Source organism: Ooceraea biroi, chromosome 2, assembly GCF_003672135.1.
Source record: "Ooceraea biroi isolate clonal line C1 chromosome 2, Obir_v5.4, whole genome shotgun sequence".
NCBI classification, from domain to species: Eukaryota; Metazoa; Arthropoda; class Insecta; order Hymenoptera; family Formicidae; genus Ooceraea; species Ooceraea biroi.
Genome location: NC_039507.1, coordinates 13,194,030 through 13,208,971, shown reverse-complemented (window position 1 = coordinate 13,208,971; position 14,942 = coordinate 13,194,030). Strand labels below are relative to the sequence as shown.

Below are 14,942 nucleotides of genomic sequence, written 5' to 3'. Positions count from 1 at the left end.
AAACACACGGACGCGTTTATAAATCATAGTATCGAATCGATACGATACTGAATTATTTTTAAATAGAGAAATGGTTTTTTCACGACGTGCGACGTAGGAATGGTATATATACCCGGAGCGATCATAATTCATAAATCGTAGTGAGTTTCGAGTCGAGTCGAGCGATCGCACGTATCCGCGGCTCCTTTTTTTCCTCCTCGCCGATGAATTTGCATATCCGGTTGCGCTGCCGGCTCACGAAAATTTGCATGGCCGGCTGCGCGGTCGGGCAATGGAATTGGTATGGCAGTCTATAATCCGCATTGAGATCGCTCGTCTGCTCAACCCGAAAATCAAGCGGTCTACCATCTACGATCGATACCGATAATAACGTGCACGCGGTATGACAATATGGTGGGGCCGGAAGATTAGAAATTCCATCGCATCCATATTCCGTCAAGCAAAACCCATCGGGCACGGTGCACGTGTACAAGAGCGAGGAGCTTTTAACAGTATCGATCTAGAAACCGGCATATATGTGCGAAATGACGAAACAATAAAACAGATATATATATATACAGGGTGTCCCGGGTTTTAACCGACAAACTGCGGGAGCATATTCTACTAGTGGAAATAAGAAAAAATTCTTATATCGAGTTTGTTTAGAAATGCTTTATTACAAAGTTATAAACCAATATTGAAAAGAAATATCAGATAAGTAACAACGGAACATAGTGTAGAATTTGGAAGGTCGAAGATGTTTATGTTACGTGTATTCACATGTATTCATGTTCACTATGTTCAAACGATTCAGTATGATTGTTACTTTCACAACAGTAGCTGTTACATTTCAATCGTCGTGTGAACTAGCAATTACTATCAGAATGCCAAAAGTGTTTTCAAATGAGGAATACACTGATATTCATTTCGTGTACGGATTCTGTGACGGAAATGCACGAGCTGCCGTACGAGAGTATCAACGTAGATTTCTTAACAGGAGAGTACCAGATAGATTTAAAGCAACGAATTACTAATTCAGTTACTGAGATGCAAGAAAATTTTCAGGAATGTCGTACTGTAACAAATTCTGTACTACGTCGATGTCTAGCTTGTATCGATGTGCAAGGACAACATTTTGAAATGCGTCACTAAATCATTGCGTAGATAATTTTTATTTTTGTGAAAAAATCCGTTGTTACTTATCTCATATTTCTTTTCAATATTGGTTTATAACTTTGTAATAAAGCATTTCTAAGCAAACTCGATATAAGAATTTTTTCTTATTTCCACTAGTAGAATATGCTCTCGCAGTTTGTCGGTTAAAACCCGGGACACCCTGTATATATATATGAGGATTAAAATATATATATATATATTATATATTAATCCTCACTTCTCTTGCATTGCCGATTCTGTTAATAGCGAAAGCTTAACATTATTCCACATATTTTATTCAGTTTTGTGTTTGATATCGTTTAATATCACAAAAATATTTATTTTTTTCTTTCTTCCTTCTCTCTCTCTCTCTCTCTCGTGCGGGAGAGTCAGATGAAAAACTTGATTGTATCAGATCGATAGAGAGAGGAGGGGTTATAAAATCCCCGAGATCGAAAGAATATTTTATATCCCGGCACTCGGAAATAGCCGAGTGAGCGAGTAAATAAGAACGAGCGGATTAGAAATTCCGTCGGTATCTATGTCCAATCATTTCCACGAAAAGCGAAGCGCCGCCAGGTAGTCGTTAATATTCATCTCCGGCTGCCGGCGCCCTTTAGATTCGTCCTGTCCTCAGAATTGGAAAGGAATCGCAGCTCGATACGTCTCCGGTAAGAAGACAGCCCGCGTGCTCCTTTTTCCCCTCTGCCTCCGTCCTCTTCTTCCGTCTCTTCTTCTTCCTCTCGTCGTACCCCAAGAGCTGCCCTCCCCCGCCCGCCCTCGTCCTTTTCCTGCAAGAAATCGGCTCGCCTCCGCTCCCGACACGGCCCTATCCCATTGGCAGGATATACGTTTCGCATTATCGATGCGAGGCGAGTTCGCAGCCGTGCTCTCGAAGGTATCCTGGAATAGTAAGAAGTAAGCACCCGGGCGTGCGCGCGAATGTCGAAGTCTGCAAAGTGAGGAAAGGGCTGCGAAAAAAAAGAAGAAGAAACGGTGCGAGATGGAGTATACGAAGCGAAAGTTTCGTGGTGCCGGGGAGAAGGAAAAAAGCGATTACATACATAGAGAGGAGAGAAAAAGACCGGGGAGAGCCTCTCGGAAGAGATTCGCTTCGATTAGTAAGTTGGCGACGTCGCGTCGGTTGCGTGCCGATTCGGAGATCTTTCGCTTGCCGAGCGCGTTGAGATGTTCCTCTCCGATTCCGGTATCATTACGTGTACAATGCCGCGAATCGTGAGACTCCACGAAAGAAAAGTTCGACGAATGCTGCGAAGATCACGTTGCTTAATGGAGAGATCGTATCGGATTCTGCGATACAGATATGCTGTTAATATCTCGACTGCTATGTCATCCGTACATTGTGATGGTTTTAATAATTCAAGTGAAAATAGCTTTATTAATTATATTTATACATTTATTTATATTTATTAATTACATTTATAGAGATATTAAACAAAAATAAAATAAAATATTCGTATATAATATATATTAATGTACGAGACAGAATTAACATATACAACCGATTTAATTATTAGTGAAATTTGAAGACATATGAAAAAAGAGTTTATACCGATATGTTCAGTACAAAGGGGGACACCATATAACGGATACGATTATTTTATGAGTGGAGGCGTTGAGGACATTTCAAAGTCAACTTCTTTTTTTTAATGGGATGCTGTATTTTTTATTTTATAGGATAGTAGCCCTTTTTAATATAAATTTAATGATACATTACATAAAAACATTCAAGGTCAATCAAGGCCAAAAATACATGATAAAATAAAATTCAAATGTATGATCTGTATTTCTGTTCTTCACAATAAATGTTCAAAGTTTTGACCTTGAACTCGACGACACAGATGAATTGTCTTGCTCGTGATATAATCCGTAATATTGAACGGACATTATGTCTATGTCGATCTGGATATCGTTCATTTAATACTCTTGCAGTTTCAGCTGCATTTTTTCCACATTCGCCAAAAGTTATCAAAATGTCTACAATTTGTGAATTATTGTAATTAGCCATTACGTTCAGTGCTACGACTAATCTCATACTAAGGCTGCGTTCGCTTTGGCACTCACAACGTTTGTAAGCATCACTTGTCCTTACACTCTTCGTAATAATAACATTATGATAGCAGTTTCCAAAGAAAACACAGCTCATAAACATAGGCCTAGACATACTGAGAGCCAAAGCGAACGACAGACGGATATACAGATCATACATTTGAATTTTATTTTATCATGTATTTTTGGCCTTGATTGACCTTGAATGTTTTTATGTAATGTATCATTAAATTTATATTAAAAAGGGCTACTATCCTATAAAATAAAAAATACAGCATCCCATTAAAAAAAAGAAGTTGACTTTGAAATGTCCTCAACGCCTCCACTCATAAAATAATCGTATCCGTTATATGGTGTCCCCCTTTGTACTGAACATATCGGTATAAACTCTTTTTTCATATGTCTTCAAATTTCACTAATAATTAAATCGGTCACTTTATACGAATCACCCTGTATATTGCCATGGATTCACGCTCGAAATTAACTGGGTAGTCAGAGAACTGAAGGAATAAAATACAGTAGGTATAATGGAAATAAAATATTGTAAATGGAGAATAGCAAGAAATAAATAAAACATGATGATGCTAAGGTAGAGGGTAATGTTGGCGTATCTATGATATTATACAACACGCTTTGCGAATATTACTCGTGACTTCAGATTATCATCACCAGACGAGGAACCGTGCAAGTTGCACAGAGCGGCATGAAAATGCAGTCCTGTCATTATACCACGGCGAAACGTGCACTAATACGAAATGCTTCGATGAGCATCATAGTTGCTCAATTTGCTAACTCGCACGGAAGCGGAGGAAAACAGACAAAGCGGAATCCCTTGCTCGTTATTCGAGTTTCCGTACGCAGCTCCTCTTAGATTTTCTGTTCGTTTGCACAGAGAAGACAATTTATACTGTACGATGATGAATTGTGATAAATGTGTATGTAGCGGAATAACTGATGTAATATCCGCGTCACGACAGAATAAAGTGAACAACGTTTAATCTTAACATAAAAAAGTTTTTCATATTTTTCAGTCCAGCCTGTATGGCGAATCGTATAATCGGAATATCGTTAAATTCCGTTTCTCCCATTTAAACAATTATTTAAAATACCGTTTCTCCCATTAAATAATTATCTTGTTTAGCAGAAATGTTTTGAGTGACATTTACATACGTCAGCGAATATAAACAGTAAATTCAGAAAACACTTTGCATTATTGTTAGGCTGAGAGACAGAACGAATTTCTTTCACAAATTGGTCCGTGAAACGCCGGGCACTCCCTACAATGTCTATGTAATCGCGGTACATAATAGCTGTACCAATATTGATCAATAAATATTGCATACTTAATTATCAGCTGTAATCATATTAGGGATCAATCCATTAACGCTTATCAATTATGCACCGTGTTAATATGCATATCCCTTGCTTCATGATTATTTATATGCGTATAAATAACGATCTCGCGCCTACCGGAAAACATCATCAATTATCATGTTAATGATAAATTCTGCAATAACTCTTCGCGGTTTTATCGATTATCGATCGCTCGCCGCGTCGTCCGGCCGCAATTATTGTACTTTTTTCGATTCCGATGAAATTCCGGCTTGGCGACACAAAATTCCGGAGCCGCGAATCGCGATCGCGAATTCACTTTTCTGTGCGATCCAAGAATCGGTATTTCGCCGTTTCGTCGACGCGTCGTTTCAATCATCAGCCGAACTTTTTTCTCCGCGCATAAACGCTTCATTTACATGCAAATAATAGCGTCTGCGACAGCCGTCGGTCCTTTGTCTTGCTGTACTATCGGTTCAGGTGCAAATTCGCTGCAGTCTGAGTCTATCGACTGCAAATTACGTTGAGCCGACTAGTACGGGAGTACATGCTATTCTTCTGTGTACCGGATGTCCGGTTTTCCTAATTTTTCTCTGCGGGGGAAACTCTTTGAGCAATTTGAGATCGACCCTAGCCCAACGAGAATCTAATTGCACGCTGGCCTCTCGCAAAATTCCTCGGTATTCCGCATTGATTGTCAAAATATTTTCCTGCCTGAAAGTCCAAGCAAAAATGAGATTCGCATTCCAGCACCGTTACTTCCTGAAAATCCGCGTTTTCGCAGTATTTTATTTTGCGATATATTTTCATGATTCCGATAGAAGAGAGAGAGAGGAAGAGTTACGTGATTTGAAAAATTTAACGAACCGTTGCAGTAGATCACTGTCAAAGAGAGAAAGGGATGTGTGTGTTTCGATAAACCGCGCAGGGATGCATGATGAAATTTACGTGTCCTGACAATCAGGGCAAAACGATTTCAAGTAACTCGCCGATTGGCAACTTGATTGAACGTGGAAATGAGTTATCAGAAATGGAAATCAAATTCCGAAACGGGAAGCGGTTAGATCCGCTCGAAAATCGACCAGCAAGTTTGTCGCGAGAGCACGATGCAATATATCCTGTTTTATCTGATGGCGCACGATCATCCTTCGCGACAGTCGCGCGATAACTGTATCGTACATATTCACGAGACGAAGTACTTCATTTGCCCGTTTCCATTATTCTTCATCGCATAAAGATCCTTTGTTCTCTTTAGTTTCTCGTTATGCTCCGCAAAAGGATTTATCGTGATGTACATGCGCTTTCCGTGAAATTCTTACGCGGTGCTCTGTATCAGTCAGCATCTGCAAGTGATGAGACATGGTTATTACTTATCGTGAAACACGGACGATGACCTAAGGATTTACTCATGGAAAACGTCAAAGCATCAATGAATAATATAAAAAAAAGAAAAAAGAAGAAAACGTTACATGTACATCGAAGCCCAAAATATTAATAAACTCTAGAAGAGTTTTGCAAAAAATCGCGAAAATACCAGAATTCACATCTCGCTGCGGGGAGGCTTTGTCTCCTCGATCGCAGGTAATTCGCGTTCGGTGGCGTGATCTCATGGGGAGATTAAAATCACGTTCCGCTTCAATCAAGTTACGTTTGATCAGCAGCCGAAACTAATACAGTCATTTCGGGAGAAGGGGGAGGGAGGATAGGAAGAAAAAAACTTGTTTCTCGTCAGAGCAGTAATTACGCTCGACCGCTATCGAAATTGTTATGAAGGGAGCCATCGACGAGTGACGTTGACAGAGGGCGAGCCGTGGCTCGTTCCCGCACGTTTCCCGCATCCCCCTTATCATGTATACCCGTTTGCAAATCCTTCTCCTTGTCCGCTTCGATTCGGCGCGTTTATCAACACCGACACCGGCCGATTCACCGCAACGTCGCGATGCAGCATCCCCAATGCATCCTGACAGAGAGACGCCGACAACGCCGACTCCCGTTTGGTTCCTACCTTCGATGGATCGAGGAGGGTAGCCGGAGGTCGTGGCGCTGGGGAAATTGGGGGTTCCGCGAGCGCACGGGTCGCCGACCCGCGCTACGTACATACATATGTATGTGTGATCCGGCAAATAATTTGGCTACCCGCCAAAACGCTAAACTCCCACACGCGCTGGACGTCACGAAGCCACCGGGAGCAGGGACGAGCGTCGTGACGATGAAATTTCGCGATTTTCACCCCCGCGTGAGTCACGAATGTACGAGCGGACCTGACCCGACCCGACAGCGGACGCGGAACGACATGGACGACACGTAACTCGCTCCTTGCCGTGACACTGCGAAGGCAATAGTCAGCGTTGCAATAGTCAGCGATAGTTGTTGGCGCACGTTGTTACTTTCAGCTCGTCGTCACGTGGGAATCCGGGTCGACGACGTCGTGCGGGTCCACTGATCTTCTCTGCATCGTTGACAGCGACGTCACAGTCGACGACGCTTCTTGGAGTCGACGTGCTGTCACGGTACTTCGCGAAGAAGCGATTAGTTCTCGAGAGACCGCCGTTTGCGCATGCAGCAGAACCGTGACGAACCGTGAAGTTTCACGTATCGTAATTATTTTTCTCTCGCTATTTCATTTTCCGTGTTACTTATCTATACATATAAAATACCTATTCTGTCTGTCGTTGAATTGATCGGGTACTTCCCGACATGCTAGAAACACCAAATTTCGCATGGCGATGGGGGTTCACCCCCAGGTAATGGGAAAATTCTTGAAATCTTTAATTTCGGTCCAGGGACTACCTGGCGTAGACAGGCTTTTTCTCTTGTAATCTTACATTGTCTGTATTTTCTGTATCATTTTTCTCGCGTTGCGTTATTATTTCCGTATCATTTTTCGAATATTAATATTCTCTTATATTTTTCTGGTACACATCCGAAAAATTTCACATCTTATTTCGTTGCGAGAGCCTCGATCAAGCAAAGAATAATTCGCCGGTTCGGCGAGGAGTGTTTACCTTAAGTAACGCAACCTCATGGATTCCCCAAGTCACCATTGTAACGCGATAATAAAGTTAAACGGGGGCAAACGGTCTGCGGTTTAATTGGGTAACGGGTTAAGCACACACGAGTACGATCTACCGCGAGCTAAGTGAACCGTAACGAAGGTAGCCCATCGAATGAAGTGGCGGCGGAGGTCGATTGACAGCTGGAGAGCGAACGTGTCGTTAACAAAGTAATTTTTCAAACGAGCAAGCATTATTTCCGAGTTAAGCCGATGGCCGATGGTTTATCGAACGCGCGAAACAAATGCTTCGTTCCGTGGCCCATATATTGATGTGTAGGTATACACACACACGCGCGTACGCACACATGCCGACACGTGCATACACGAGGGAAAAGCGGACGTGGGAAAGCAGAAATTACGTCCTGCGTCCGGCGTTGCGAGCGAAATAATTTCCCGAGCGCGACGTGAGACGTCGTCATTCTTATAATTAAGAGCCGCCAACGACTGTCCGATAAGCCGTCCAATTAATTTGGCGAGCGAGATTATGAGTCCGCTAATTATATACACTCGATCGATCGTCATCCCCTTTCAGCGAGAATAAGATATTTTGCGCGGTTCGCCAATAAAAAGCCCGACGTGTCAGACCACCATTGCTCCTGCCGGACTCGTAAAAAGTCTATTCGCAGACGTGGATGTCGCGATGGCGTTGTGTCTTGTGGAACGTGGAAAGGCAATATCCGTTATACCGTGTTGCAGTGGTGAACGCAAAGTGAACGTATGGGCGTACGAGCGGCTCTCTCTTTCTCTCTCCCCTGGGTACACATTTTTAAAAATTGACGCTCTCGCCGCGAACACACGGCGGAATCGATGGAGTTGGTGGCGAGTTCCTTATTCCTCTCGGAAGTGTAACCTAACGTTAACCTGTTTTAATATCAACGAACGAAAGTTGTGACGCGTCTCGGGGAGAACGTCCCCGTGAAGAAGGAGGAAAGTTAAATAAGAAAAACCGGAGCGCTTTTCAGTAGAAACAACTGTGCTAAATCTTCAAGTGCTCTCGCTCCTCGTCTTGTCCGATTCGTGAAAGAAGAGAGAGAAGAAGGAGAGGAAGCTCTCCTCAGTTTGATATACACCGCGCGATAACGTTTGTTTCGCGGAGCGCGTAAACTTCATCGAGCGATTTAAAGATTAAGCACGAAGATCCGACGAGCGAGCTCGCCGCGCGAGAAATCACACGAATTATTTCCGTTTTTTTTCACTTATTAATACAAGCTCCGCTTCGTTCCCAAGTCACTCCGAAGCCGAAGCGGGAGAAGACCGAATGACGCGCGTGGCGAAAGCACGAGGAAAATATGAGTCGCGATGCACGTACTACCAAAAGTCGTAAACCGTCAGCCGTAAAGTCGAGGCATTTACGAACACGTCGCGCGCTGGAATCAGATCCTTTCCTCGCGCGAAACTTTTCGGCCGCATGCGCGACTACAATGTTCCATTGAAGGAAGTCGCAGTCGTGATCAGTCTTGTTGTCATCTACAAATGTATCGTGACGCGCGATGTAGATCTCTTCGTCTTGCTCTCGATTGATATTACTACTGTTACGCTTTTCATAAATTTCTTATTATCGGGGAACACATTCGGAGACCTTTAGGGTCTGTCAGAGTGCGTGTAAAGTGGCGATGACACAGGGTGATTAAGAAGCAATGGTCCAGATTGCGACGTCTCTCGCAGCGGCAGGAAAAAAAGATAGTGATCAAGCGGGATGTTAGCCGTTTTCTCTCGTTCTCTTTCTCTCTCTCTCTCTCCCTCTTGTTGGATGTAATAACGAAATATAATAAATAGCACGTTGTTACCAGCCCTGGCAAGTGTCCAGAGTCTTGCCGACGTGGATCGGGGATTGCAAAAGGAATAAGCTCGCGGAAAGAATCGATGCGATTCTTTCGATTCAATGCGAAATGCCATTTTCGAGGGGGTAGAGTAAAAGTATGATTGCATAATGAGGAGAATCGGAAAATTGATGATGTCTGTGTTGAAACGACGAAGAGATTCAAGTAAAGCATGTACGTCATTTCTTGAGGATATGTGCGAAAGCTTTAATGGGCTAACACACACCGGACACACCGGAGGCATTGGATGAGGCAAAGGGTTTTTGTGTTATTTTAAATTCTTCCTCACGGTTGTACGTGCTTCTGTGACAGCCAGATTTCCGGGCGTATTTTCTCGCTGCTGACATAATGAAATATACGGCTAAATCGACTTGCTGTTATTCAAGTAGACGTATTAATCTCGCAAGTGCTGTTTTTTTGCTTTCTCATAACTGGAAGTGGCAGTCCTCAACGGGGTTTATTAATCCGATGAGCCATGAGTGTAGAAATACGCAGGCTGAATGTCGGTAAATTTATCACGTTACCTGACGGACGAAGACGAATGTTCCGCAACAATTAATGACTGTTGCTTCTCCACGCAATAATAAGTGTGTGCGCAGGAAAGAATTATTGTTGATTCGATATTTGTCGTAATTGCAATATATCATGCGCTCATTAATAAGATAAATCCAATTTAAATCCAACCAGCGAAAGGTAGAATACAACTGGCGAGTCTCGACGAAAATGTGCATACAATGACGCTCCGTGTTAACCGATAATTAGGTAAATCGTAAATAAGAAAATTTTTCGACGTAATCGGGGGATAAATTATAAATCTTTATTCGCAATATCTTCGTACTGAATTTTCTCGTGCGTTGTAATTGCAACAACCTCGCGATATAAATATAGAAATAAAATTGTTAATAACCAGCGATGCAAGCACCAGCGTTGCACTGCGCGATGTTTATGTCGTACGTGCCATTTTCATTTAATTGGATTCGCGACAGGTCAAGCGGGAGAACCTTAAATTGTGAGATTATATCTTTAAAATATCCGGTCGAGAATCCGACTTAAATTTCGCAAAAAAAGCAGAAAGGAAAGAAACACCCAAGTCGCTCTAATTTTCGTTATAATTCGCGCAATACTTTCGTCGCTATCCGTAAATTGATTAGCAGAGCCCAGTGAAAGTCGACTTTAAGTGACGCGCAAAGCCGATTAGAGCGCGCAGCATCGGCAACTTGTTAATCTCATTTGAAAATTGTAGATAGTAGTAGTGTGGCGCGGCATAGCTGAATTATGATCCGCGAAAAGATGGACGAAACTCTTACGGCGCCGCGAGCACGAGCGGACTTCCCGCTCGTTTCGAAGCTTCGCGAGCGCAACCGTTCAAATTATTTCCTCGTTCGAGGGAAATTACTATCGTGCACTTTTTGCCGAGGTTCTTTGCATCTTCCTGCCAACGTTATCCGACGGCGACCGGCACGGCCCTTCCGGTAATTTGCTTTTTCCCTCCCGGTTTGCTTGGCTCCTTTCTGCAGTGCTGCTACTCTTCTTCTTTCTTGAAAATTTAATCGCGGAGCCGCGACGTCGCCTTTAATGCGATTCTTCGCCGCGTTTCTTCTTTTACCTCGCCTCGTTTTACCGAAGTTTTATTTCATGCCGCCGACATCCGCCGACGCGGGACTTTCTTCTAAAAGAGCCATCCGCATCCGTTGCGGTTAATAACGGCAACCTTTTTCAGAGGACACTCGCTAGATCTTACGGAGGAGAGAGAGAGAGAGAGAGAGAGAGAGAGAAAAAAAAACACCAGTGTTCCGGAATTATAGCGACTGGTTAATATCGGCCCGCGCGGCACTGAAAAGCCGGAATAAATCGGTTTTCGATATTAACGAATGCCATTTCAGGGATTGGTTAGCCGGAATTAAATACGTCCACTGGTTGGGAACGGAATCACGTTCTAAATTTTGCTACCGTAAGCTAGATCCGAGAACCAATTTCGACTTTTACATTCAATTTCGTCTTACTTCAACTTTCAACGTTCAAATCCGTTAACGTTTTAAGAACGCTTACAACGACGAACGAAGCGTATAATATGCTAGACCCGGCCAGAGAGCAGTCGTGAAATTACGAGATATTACCTAAGAGACGGTGAATCGTAATTTTTGCAAAGGATTTCTTGGCTGTCGTAATGAAAGCGTGCTTGTTCCTGCATGCTCTCATAAAGCTCGAGATGTGAATAAACATTAGGGGAGACCGGTGTCGATTGTAACAAAAATTCAATAACATTTTTTTTCAGTAAACCGTTCGCAATTTTTGTTTCACACTTTTTTTGGAACAAACCTTCAAGTTTGGTGCTACTTATCAGATTTTTATAATATAGCTATCGGGAATCGTCTCGAAATATATTCCATTTTTATCATAGTGCGACGAGCGTTACTATCGACACCTCTCTGGTGTCAATTGTAACAGGGCTGGTGTCAATTGTAACAAATACTTTTATTATAAATAATATCGAGTAAACATTGAAATAATGAAACGAAAACAATGAAATAAACGAACAATAAAGCAATAAGAACAAAACAAAACGAAATTCTAAAAACCAAGTGAAACATAAACAAAAATATTAATCAGAGAGACAATTAATACATAAAAGAAACATTTTTATCAGTGCAGCTGAGATGTTTGGCAGATTATTCCCCTTTCGGTTTTTCTTGGTCTTGGTTTCACCATTTTTCACCCGGTAGCTAAATAATTACCAAAAAATGTATATTAAAACATACGAAGTAAATGTATAGATGTCAATTGTAACATCCCAGGATGTTACAAACGACACCGTTTTTCGTGTTACAATAGACACCTCTATGCCATTTCCGAAATTATCCTGTTATTTTCTTATATGTTTCTTTACCTAAAATATCTAACCTACACAATAAGATAGTTCAGGCAACATATAATAATGGGCTGTTATCGAATTTTGAATAAATACAGTAACCTAAGTTGTGCACCAAAAAAGATTTGTGAGAGAATATTTACTTTTGGTCGTAATTTCCGTAAATTTGGGGATAACGTGGACAACAAGAACGTTACGATGACCACATTCGGGACGGTAATGCGAAGTTGTCTCTTATTACTTAATGAAGGCTACTTCGTGTTTTTATATAAGGTGGCTCTAAAATAAGCTCTGTTACATTTGACACCTGTTACAATTGACACCGGTCTCCCCTACATAATCATTTATATCCACGGGGAGGATTCCGAAAATAATTAATAAAAATAAAATAGTTAATAAGAATGATGAGCCGACTGTCTCTCTCGTTCTCTCCCACAATTTCGAGATTCGTATTACCCAGACACATAAAGCTCCCGTCCATTATCGCGAATGACTGCGACGACAAAGTTAAGTCTTCTCAACTCGCACTCAACCATATTTCTAATACGCACCGGTGAAATCAACAACTCGAGTTACTGTCTGCCCGTTTCGCATCGAATGAAATTACTTAGCCGTCGTAGGTACCTGCGTAGTATCTACGTAGCGCTCGTAATTGCTAAGAGAACTTGTTGAAAAGATGCTTAAGTTGGGCGCAACTTTCTTAGGCTCGTTCTCAAATTTACATTTTCCTCGGCGCGGGGGAAGGATTCCGCGGACTTCCACGGCGACTTTTACCGCCACCCGCCACCCGCCATTGCCGGGTATTAATTAAACTTGTCGCGCACCCCGTTCGGGGTAACATCGTATCTATTACTCCGCGAGGGCGCGAGGTGCACTTCGGCCGTGATCTACACCGACACGTTCCATAAAATTTCATTACCCCGCCGCGGTGTTATCGCGGTTCGTTAACATGCGACTACTTTCTGTTGAGCAGGGGCGAACGGATGTGCCGGACAGAACTGGCCCTGGAACGGTAGTCGCGGCGCGGCGATAATAATGGCCACGGTGGCGGCCACCCTGTTCCTGATGATGACATCGCTGACGATGACGGCACTCCCGATAACGAATGTACTGCCGAGGAGCGAGCCGGCGGCCAGCAGGTAGCTCGCGGGCCTCCACCATGAAGATATCGCTGCCACTATCTGATCCGATTACGTCGTCCATGTAAAACCTAGTAGTCTAGGGCTTCCAGTTATGTATGTTACTATGTATAGAATAGATAGTCGAATAACGGATGATTTTTATTCTCGAGGAGCCTGTAAGAACGGCGGGGAAGCGGCGATGCGCTAGCGGAATCGAATACGCGGGGCTGCTGCGCGTATTAACTCTCACACACGCAATTATTACTTTACACACGTTGTCTTTTCATGTAAATTGTTGATCGCTGTCAAGCGGAGCGCGGCGAGACGAAGACGAGAAGCGGAGAGCTGTCCGCAAGGGACGGACGGGGATGTTTACTGCATTTACAAAGTAACGCGCGGAATTGTGTCGCACGATCGGATTTAGAGGGTGACAGCTGTTTCGACGTCTAGTGAAGGAGCGAGGCGGTGGGGGTTCGACTTCCGTTTGCATGTTTTACGTTCGAATTTCTCCGACGGTTCACGTCGCACGTGTCGGCCGTTGCGAATGCGATATTTATTAGCGGTCGGAGTGTTCACCAAGTGTCGAAAGATATAGATTATACAGGGGTAACTATGGTAACTGATATACATATATATATATAAATATATAATAATGTTAGCGCAGTAACGAGCGGCGTTCTGCTCAATATTCGCTCCTTTTATGATGTCTAACAGGAAACGCATCAAGATAGGTACCGATTTGTAATCTGTACAAATTGTAATAAATTATAATATTAACTGTATTCACGATTCTCGGCCTCGTTAATTCACAAGTCAGCGCAGACGCGCGTCAAGCTACTCCTCCGCACACATCCACTTACCGGATAACTGTTACGCTGAAAGTTCGTACGAGCTCGAGTTCGAGGTAAGTACGTGTTCCCTTATTCGCGTCCTTTCATTTCCCTTTACGGCTTTTTGTTGCGCCAGTCACCGTGTATCATATATTCCGCTGCAGTATCTTCGTCGCCGGCGTATTTGCATTTGCATGTATATCTCGCGCTCACGGCGCAAACTCTCACGATCGAGGAGCAGGGCAAACAGTATAAGATAATTTCGGGCCCGCGTGCTTTTAAAGCTGAGCCCCAATCCAAGTCCAAGTAGGGATGCTTTCAAACTTTCATACCTTCAAAGCGAGTTAACATTGACTTATCCACTTTACGCGAGCACGCGCGCGTTTACACGAAGTGCCCTCAGCCCTCCGCGCGGCACCACGGCTTAGCATAAAAATAATTATCATCCGGCTGCGTTTCTTACTAACGAAAACGCGTCCCATTTTCGGCGTTCGCAGAAATATGACTATCCACGGGCTCGATTCCACGTGGATCCTAATTGGACCAATCTCGTCGGATGCCTGACGTTTCAAGGCGCTTCTCCCTTCAAGAGAGAATGCACGAAGATCCCTTGTACTGTACAATACGTCACAGTGAGTCCAGCCTTGGCTGTGCAACGATAATGAAGAATAAGCTTGACATTACTATTTCCAGCTTCAAAGCGCGAGCAGA

At 43.1% G+C, this 14,942-nt stretch overlaps 1 protein-coding gene across 1 annotated transcript in view; it reads left to right on the top strand.

Moving 5' to 3' along the window:
* LOC105282898 overlaps window positions 1–14,183 on the top strand; it is a 102,323-nt gene extending 88,140 nt beyond the window's left edge. The window contains exon 6 of the mRNA XM_026975307.1: window positions 13,254–14,183. Coding sequence (XP_026831108.1) covers window positions 13,254–13,423 — 170 coding nt within the window. The 3' untranslated portion in view covers window positions 13,424–14,183. The remainder of the gene's footprint in view (window positions 1–13,253) is intronic.
* The last annotated feature ends 759 nt before the right edge of the window (window positions 14,184–14,942 follow it).